Raw genomic sequence first — 9693 nt, forward strand, 5'->3', positions numbered from 1 at the left:
GGTGCGCGGGCTTCTCATTGCCGTGGCTTCTCTTGTTGTGGAGCACGGGCTCTAGGCGCACGGGCTTCAGTAGTTGTGGCACACGGGCGCAGTAGTTGTAGTTCGCGGGCTCTAGAGCGCAGGCTCAGTAGTTGTGGTGCATGGGCTTAGTTGCTCCGGGGCATGTGGGATCTTCCTGGACCAGGGCTCGAACCCGTGTCCCCTGCATTGGCAGGCGGATTCTTAACCACTGCACCACCAGGGAAACCCCTGAACTTTTATTTTAAAATATAATTTCTGAAGACCTCTCTGTAGTGGAAATTTCTTATTTTCTCTATGTAGAGCAGGCTTCATGTTGGGCAATTCTTCATTAGGGTATAAATCTCCTCTTGTTTAAGATGATCGATCATGCTATGAGGACTCCTGGCACTGTCACAGGATGTACGAACTTACTTTAGACAAGACTATGGTGACACCTTAGGAAATGCTAAAAGCCCTTCACTGCTGCAGAAAGTAAAACTATATGACAGAGCTTCTTTAAAAACTTTGCATTTCTGAGCATAAAGTCACTTCACCTGAATCACCTGAAATCTTTTTGAAAGATTTCAAAAACTAATATCCATCTCAGCCCCCACTGTTCTACTCTCTGAAACCCCAAACTAAAGTAATCATCAAGAGTTTTGAAAACAAACCAAAAAATTTTATTTACAAAAGTAAATTTTCACTCATTTTTATATTCTTATAATGTTAATGCCAACAGCAACAGAGTCTCTGGGATATTTAAAACCCTTGATTTTAAAATGCATTGGGGTTTGTGCAGCTCATTTCCCCCCCAGTTACATCACAAAACCTATGAAGGTTTCTTTAGCGTTGTTGTTTGGTCATGTTTGTGCACAAGTCACGTCTCAGGGTAGGCTTACCACCAGACATGATCACATAAGCATTGGCTGTGGATTTCCAAGAAGCAGAGGAGCCAATCTCAGCAAAGCTCGCACTGGCATCTTCAGCTGTTTAAATTTGAAGAGGAGTTCTGCGAAGCTCGTGTTCCCTAAAGAAACGCAATTGGAGGGAAGGGGTCACATATCTAAATAAATTCAGTGACATATCCTCTTTCAAGGAAGCTTCAGACACATAATCACATTTCAAGCTGGCGTTCTTCCCTTTGAAAACAATTGCTGAAAGATAATATTTAAACTAGGAATTTCCCTAATGCACTATAGGGTATGATTTGATATAAAATTTTAATTTATCCATTCTGTACTTCAGAAACTGACCTGTAACCATATGTGAAACTATTAATACTGTTTAAATACATATATTACTTAAATATAATTAATAAATGTGCCCATCTATCCTCAATTACCATAATCCATGCACTTAATAATTTACCTAAAAAAAAAAAAGACATAGGCTCAAAATGAGTAACAGAGAAGTTAACCTAACGCCTCTTCCTCTAACAAGCAATGGTTCCCAACCTTGGTCCAACAGAGTCTGATGTTAATTTATGTGGAGTACAGCCTGGGCATCTGGAGCTCTGAAAGCTGCCCAGGTGATTCTGATGTGCAGCCAAGGTCAAGAACCACTGCTCTAAGGGGACACAGTAAGTGTATTACCTGCAAATTCTATTAAGCACCATCTTCCTCTTTGCCTCCATCCTCACCACATGCCACTGTCCACAGTTCCCTTTCCTCAGCCCCAATATATACACATACGTGATCCCGATGAGTCTCTAAGCCACAACAAGCACCCTAGTAGACATGCAGACAGCAGAGTGTACAGGTGGGTCATATGATCTCATGAAGATGGACAGAGAAGAGTATCATGATATGAATCGAGTGGCTTTCTGGAAAAAGCATAACTAACACAAGAAAGAGTTGTAATGCTGCACAAAATATGAAGAAAGCAACTGTTTCTCTTTAGTATTTCCTTTTATCGACTCTGCCAGTAATCTGTGAATTAAATGTGTTTAATAAACCTCAACAGGAATTAAGAGAAATTTCCTATTTAATTGTCAACCACAGTGGTCCCAAGACCTTCCTAAAACTCAAAGACAGAGAACAAATACATATGAGCTATAGAAAACATCTCCAATGTTCTGATACACTGTGGACTCTAACAGACCATTTAGACTTTTTATATTTTTATTTTTGCCACAACATGCGGCATGAGGGATCTTAGTTCCCTGACCAAGGATTGAACCCTCACCCCCTGCAGTGGAAGCACAGAGTCCTAACCACTGGACCATCAGGGAAGTCCCCAGACCATTTAGACTTAATGTGACTATCACTATGGTTAGGTTTAAATGTATCATCTTGCTATTTGTTTTCTATTTTCACTGTCTGTTCTCTGGTTCCCCCTTTTCCTCTTTTCCTCTCTCTTGGACTGAGTACTTTTTATGATTCCACTATAGCTCCTTTATTGCTTATTGGCTCTAACTCTGTTTTCTTATCTTAGTGGTTGCTTTATGATTTACAGTATCATCTCTATCACAGATTATACCTCTTCACAGGTAGTATAAGAGCCTTATGGCTGTAATTCCATTTCTCCCTGCCCAACCTCTGAGCTATTATTGTCATACATTTTGCTTCTCAGATTTTACAAACCCCATAGTACATTTTTATTATTTTTATAAGTCAATTATCTTTAAAAAGTATTTTTAAAAGAAACAAACCTTATGTATATATCCATGTAGTTACCATCTCCAATGCTCTTCATTCCTTTATGTAGATCCATATTTCAATCTGACATTATTTCTTCAAGTATTTTTTTCTGTCCCTCTACCCCATTTTTCTCTTCTTCAGGGACTCCAATCTCATGTAAATTCGGTCCTTTAAGTCCCAGAGCTTACTCCATTTTTAATGTTTTGTTCCTTTTTTTTTTAAATTCTTTTTTTCTTTTTGCATTTCATTTTGGATAGTTTCTAATGCTATGTCTTCAAACTCACTATTTTTTTTTTATTCTGCAATGTCTAATCTGCTATTAATCCCATTCAGTGTGTTTTTCTCAGAATTATAGTTTTCACCTCTAAAAGTTCAGTTAGATTCTTTTTATATTTCCATATCTCTTAATGTTCTGAAATATGGAATAATGTTCTATGGAATTGAGTTATAATAACTGTCTTAATGTCCTTGTCTGCTAACTAACATCCATGTCATTTCCAGGTCAGTTGTAACTGATTTCTCACCTCCTTCATTATAGGCTGTATTTTCCTGTTTCTTTGTATGCCAGACATCATGGGTGCTGGATATTTTCATATTTCTGTATTTTTGAGAAACACGAAAATATATTCTGAAAGTTCTATAACTTTCAGAATACAGTTATATTACTTGAAAAGAAGTTTGATCCTTTTGTGTCATGCTTTTAAGATTTTTAAGGTGGGCTAAAATATATTTCTGTTTAGTCTGTTTAGTCTAGGGCTAAATATTTCCCATCATTGAGGCAAGACCACACTGAGTACAGCCCCTTAAATTGTGAAGTTGTGGGAAGAGACACTGTTCCTAAACCTGTGCAAACTGGTTCTCTCTAAGCCACTAGGACAGTTCTTCCCTCAGCCTTGGGAAACTTCTTCACATGCATGTGCTGATTGTAAGGACTCTTCTGATATTGGAGGGGGACCCTCTGCAGACATCTGGCATTCTCTGTGTGCAGCTCTCTCCTCTCTGGCACTCTATCATGTAAACTCTAGCTCCTCTGGCTCCCCCTGTACTCTCAGCTCCATCACCTCAACTGAAGGAGTCTTCCAGGCTCTTCCTGGGTTCCCTCTCCCTCCTTCACAGTCTGGAAACTCTCAAGGCTGTTAGCTAGGCCAATCACAGGGCTTGTCTCATTTGTTTCTCATCTCTCAGGGATCACTCTTCTTTGTTGCCTGATATATGTCTCAAAAGCCACCGTTACATATGCAGTGTCCAGTTTTCTTTGTTGTTTTTTCAGCTTGTTTATTTTGTGTTGTTTTGTTTTCTTTTCAGGCAGGATAGTAAATCAGATCTCTGTTACTCCATCCTGGATGAAAAAGGAAGTCTATGCTTTCAATTTTTTTCTTTTATTTTTAGTACCTTGACTTTTATGCAACTAGGTGTGGTTTTCTTTGTATTTCTCTTGCTCAGGGGTCACTGTAGGTTGATGTTCATCATCCATTTTTCAAAATTCTTAGCCTCTGTCTCTTTAAATACGGCTTCTGTCTCATGTTCTCTCTCCTCATATTCTGGGATCTCAACTACATGCATGTTCGACTTCTTCACCACGTTCCACGTGTCTCTTACTCTCTTTTCTGAATTTTCCATTAGTTTTTCTCTCTGTGCTTCAATCTGTTTATTTTCTACACACTTGTCTTCCAGTTCATTTATCTGCTGTGTCTAATATGTTAATTAATCTACACACTGAATTCTTTTTTTCTTTCTTTTCTTTTTTTTTTTTTTTCTGCACCCACACAGCTTACAGGATCTTAGTTTCCCAACCAGGGATCAAACCTGGGCCCTGGGCAGTGAAAGCATGGAATCCTAAGAACTGAACTGCCAGGGAATTCCCTAAATACTGAATTCTTAATTTTAGTTATATTTTTCAGTTTTAGAATTTCCATTTAACTCTCACTGATTCCAGATTTCTGGTGAAATTCTGTGTCTTTTCCTCTATTTTCTTGGACCTATTAGTCAGTTATTAGTCATAGTAACTCCAGATGCTGGAGTTATGGAAGTCTGATAACTCCAATATCTGGATCACATACAAGTCTGTTTCTTCTACCTTTTATTCCTATTATGTCTTTTAATTTTGAATCAACACTGATACTATGAATTAAAAACTGTAGAAGTTTAAGACATTTTCTTCCTCCTATACAGGTTCATTCTTCTTCTATCATAGGAAGGTAGCATGCAAGCAGGTCTCCTCAATTCTGCTCCAGGCTAATTTTAGGTCTGGTGTGTTTCAGTTTTACCTTTCCTGCTAGGGCTTGGCCCTGCTACTGTTTCATGTGAATGGCTGGGATTGGCAAGCCTTGAGTACCGCCCTTTGTCTCCTTGGCACTATGCTGTTGTTGGAATTGTTGCCCACATTTTTAGCCTCCTGGTTTCTGCTAGATTTCTTGAAGTTTTATCCTGCACATGTGCAGGTTAAGATTTGGCAAATGCCTCAAGGGAAGAGTGTGTCCAGGTTTTTGAGTTATTATTCCTCTTGTCCCCTCCTATCTGGGATTTTGCTCCTCAAGTTCTAGTCCTGGGCAATCATTAATCCAACCTCTGGCTCCTCTGCCCAGTAGCACTGCTGCTTTTTGCTGGGACTCTACTTCTTGTAATGAATTGACAAACGCCTCTGGGAGAAAGCCAGAGTAAATATGGAGCTCCTCAAATGAGTCCCTTCTCTCAGGAATTCTTGTCTCTCAATCAAGTCTGGTCACTACGGTTGCCACCAATTCCTTTAAACTTTATGTAGTTTGTTCACTTTTATATTTGCTTTTGTAGGAGAGTCAGTCTAATGCGAGCAATTCCACTGTGGCCATAACTGCAACAGAAGTCTCTAAACAGTGCATTTTTATCTGAGGTTTTCAAAGCAGCTACAAATCAGTAATATCATTAAACTTTAAGTTTAAATGATTAAATGGACAAATTTTGTATCTGATTACATATTCTGAAAAATACAGTTAGATGCTAAGATTTTAAACTATTATGAAAACAATCAAATGTCAATACATACAAAATTAGGTACCTGTTCATTTCAAAGCTTTATAATATTAGAAATTAATATTATGTGTTTTAAAAAAATCCAAACTGAAAACCCAAAAAATACAGAAAAACAGCTTTAATAAAAATCAATTAACAGAGAAAAAGAATACGAACATTTAGTTTATTAGTATATACTGGTATCTGGGGCCCTGTAAAGAATCCATCCTCTTCTGAACGTAAATAAAGGTTTATGCATGTGTAAAATTCGGATAGTTTGGGTTGTTTTTTTTTTCTTCCAGAAAAATTTCTCAACAATAACACCCAAACATGAATGAAGCCAAAAACCTAACTGGAGGAAATAACTCAGTTTAGAAACACCTCCTAACAAGAAACTAAACCCATCAGCGGGTAATACAGGTACTGAAAAGAGGATGTAGATGTGCAATTACCTTCTAGTCCTATAGATGGCAGGTGCCGCGGGGCTGGCACTGAGTGGTAGACGAGGAAACAGGCCAGCATGCTCAGCTGCGACTCCTCGCAGGGCTGCCCGTTGAGGTAGCCGTGTACACACCCATCACCCCCAGCTGTGAGAGAAGCACACATGGAACAGAACCAATTGATTACAGAACTGAGAGGCACAAGGAATGCCTTCTTTTTATTATTTTCTCATCAAGAGCTCATTGAGCACTTACTATATACCACACAGGTCCTGTACTGGGCATTAAGGCTACTGTGGTAAACCAGACAGAGTGCCCGTCACTGTGGAGTTTAGAGCGCTGCGGAGGATGGAGATACTACACACCTAACGATGCAAACAAATGCTAATCATAAATGATGATGAGTGCCATGAGGGTGCAGTGGTCACCATGGTCGTCTCCCCAAACACCCATTCTACCACCCTTCCCTCCACTGTCACATCTGAGGGGACTGACTGCAGCTCCAGGACTGGATCCTGATTTATCTTGGCCAGAGGTTCTCAAACTTTAACAGGCATCAGAATCACCTAGAGGACTGATTAAAACACAGATGGGTGGGTCACCACAATTTCTTGGATGGGGCCAGAAAAACTGTATTTCTAACAGGTTCCCAAGTGATCCCACTGTTGCTGCTCCAGAGACCACACTGTGAGAACCACTGGTCTGGGACAATCAGGGCAACCCCACTTCCCTGAAACAGTGACTGGTTCAAGGACAGGCAGACCTAAGCCATTCAGAGAGACACTCTACCTCGGGGATTGATCGAGGAATGTGCACGAGTTCCAGTGCAAGCCAGAGACACAAGGAGATGCTTGAGAACATGTTTGCTAGAGGCTTCTGGGAAACAAACTCCTCATTCTTATGGCAAAGCTCCTGGAAGCAACTCTATTCTTCCTCTGAGTTGGAGACAAGGAACTGTTACAGTCAGTTCATTGCCATCAGAAAGAAGTACTCTGAGGATAAAGCCATGGCACAGAGTGTCACTGATGGAACCTCAGAGAAATGGAGCTAGAGCCACTGGAGCGACAGCCTGCCGTAACTGTGGACTTCCAATTATATAAGTTTATAGGTGTCCTATTGTTGGAGCCAGGCTGAATCAGGCCTTTTGTTACTTGCAGACAAAGGCATTTTGATACAGAGAAAAAGGATGAGAGAGAGAAAGAGAGAAATAAAGATGGCAGGAAAGCTGCCTGAGGCAGTGTGGTCTTGGAAGGCCTGTGTGGAAGGGGCATGTAAGTGGAGGCTGCAAGAATGAGTATGAGTTGGGCAGGCAAAGAATGAGAGGAAAAAGGTTCTCGGGAGGGAAAGCAGCACATTCAACAGTCCCGTGGTGAGAAAGAACTCCATGCTTTCGGGGAACTGGAAGGGACCAGGGTGGAGTTTGTGCGGAGCAGGTGGTATAGAAAGAGGCTGTAGAGGGAGACAGAGGCCTTGCTGGTCACGCGGGGCCTGCTGGCCACATGGTACAGATTTTTTTCACAACTGAATCAGCAGCCTTTGCGAGATTTTAAGCAGAAGTGTTGGATCTGTTTACTCTTTGAAAGACCACTGTCAGTTGACTAGAGACAGTGAGAGGGAGATGAGAATGAAAAGCAGGACGACTTGCAGGAGGTTACAACAGTCGTCCAGGCAAGAAATAATCACAGTTTGTTCTAGGATAGAAGCAGCAAAATGTGGACAGAGTTAGGAGATATTTAAGAGTTAGGACTGAAAGGATGTGGTAATGGATTGGCTACCGCAGAAGACAGGAGAGGGAGGGAGAGGAAGGGGCAAGGGTGGCTCCCAGAAAGGTAACAAAGGAATGACCGTGAAATAGTGATGAAACTAAGAAAGAATGGTCGGAGGGTTTTTTTAAAAAAAAAGAATTGGGAAAGTGTGCCGTCACAAAGGTCAAGGGAGGTCTGTTTCCATAAGAACGAGATGGAGCGACAGGAAGACTATCAGGGGTCCACTGAACCTGACATGAGGATGTTAGTCTGGTGGGAGTGGGAACATGTGGGGGTGGCAGCAGGAGGGCTGATAAAGGAGGCAAGAAGAGACCCTGCTGTGGCAGCTTCTCAAGAGAGGAAGGAGAGAGCACAGACGCTCACAGTTCCTCATCAACAACTTTCTCATGCCTACTGGCTTTTTTTTTTTTTTTTGCAGTGCGTGGGCCTCTCACTGTTGTGGCCTCTCCCGCTGCGGAGCACAGGCTCCGAACACGGAGGCTCAGCGGCCGTGGCTCACGGGCCCAGCCACACCGCGGCATGTGGGAATCTTCCCAAACCGGGGCACGAACCCGTATCCCCTGCATCGGCAGGCAGACTCCCAACCACTGCTCCACCAGGGAAGCCCTTGCCTACTGGTTTTTTGTTTCACCGATTTTCTCTACACTTGTTCTGCTTCCAATTTCATTGATTTCAGCTCTTATATCCTTGCTTTGGGTTTATTTTGCTTTTCTTTTTCTAATTTCTCAAAGAACTTAGATTAGTGATTGGAGACTTTCTTACTGTAAGCATTTAGCACTATAAATTTCCCACTTTAGCAGGAAGACTTACACTACAAAATTTCAAAATTTACTCTAAACCTACAGTAGTTAGGAAAGTGTAGTACTGGCATAAAGACAGACATACAGATCAATCGTACAGAATTGAGGCCAGAAACAGACACACTTATACAGACCACTGGTTTTCAACAAGGCTGCAGAGCAATTCAATGAGAAGGAAAAGTCTTTTGCACAAGTGGTCCTGGAACAACTAGATATCCATATTTAAAGTTGAGAAAAAAGAAAACTCCCAGCTCATACCAGGCATAAAGTAGGAGAACATATCTGCAAAACACATCTGACAGAGCTTGCAGCCAGAATACGTTAAAAACTACAACTCAATACTCAAGACAGCCAATTTTAAAAATGGGTTAAGGTTTGAAAAGACACTTTGCAAAGGGTATATGAATAACTAACACATGCAAAAATAATTAACATGATGAGTCATGACGGAAATGCAAATTAAAACTACAATGAGACACCACTACGTATTCAGTAGACTGTCTAAAACTACAGACTAACAATGCCAAAATCTGCACTGCATCCCACTGCCGGCAGGAATGTAAAATGGCACAATTTGGAAAATAACTGAGCATGTCAATGGGTGAATGTACAGATGATATAAGAATGGCAGAATGTTGATACTGTTGAAGCTGGGTAATGGGATTTATTATACTATTATGTTTACTTTGCATTATGCTTTAAATTTTCCATAATAAAATATAAAAGTAAATAAAACTTTTTAAGTTCTTCAACTTTAAACCCATTTTCTTTGTTCAATTAAAATCCATTTGAGGAGATAAATCACAAAACATGTACACAATATGATCAATCTGCTCCATTTTCAGACTTCATGGCTATAATTTGGGTTACTAGTGAGCCACCTTAAAAGTCCATATATGCATCTGTGATTTCACTGAGACACAAATATGAATGACATTTTCCAGTGCTGTCACACGGCCTCTGCATCGTCATTTAATTTATTGTTCTCCACCCCAAAGCTAATAGTATCTATGAGAGGAGACCACATACTTAAGAGGCTTTTTTTTTTTTTTTTTGCGGT

The 9693-nt window shown here is 40.6% G+C and overlaps 1 protein-coding gene across 1 annotated transcript in view; it reads right to left on the reverse strand.

Moving 5' to 3' along the window:
• Nucleotides 1–773: 773 nt before the first annotated feature.
• The window catches only part of ANAPC1 (anaphase promoting complex subunit 1), a 101513-nt gene continuing 92593 nt past the window's right edge, over nt 774–9693 (reverse strand). The window contains exons 47-48 of the mRNA XM_007470217.1: nt 6080–6214; nt 774–1027 (exon numbers count right to left, since the gene is read on the reverse strand). Coding sequence (XP_007470279.1) covers nt 912–1027; nt 6080–6214 — 251 coding nt within the window. The 3' untranslated portion in view covers nt 774–911. The remainder of the gene's footprint in view (nt 1028–6079; nt 6215–9693) is intronic.

Source organism: Lipotes vexillifer, unplaced genomic scaffold, assembly GCF_000442215.2.
Source record: "Lipotes vexillifer unplaced genomic scaffold, Lipotes_vexillifer_v1.1 scaffold1139, whole genome shotgun sequence".
NCBI classification, from domain to species: domain Eukaryota; kingdom Metazoa; phylum Chordata; class Mammalia; order Artiodactyla; family Lipotidae; genus Lipotes; species Lipotes vexillifer.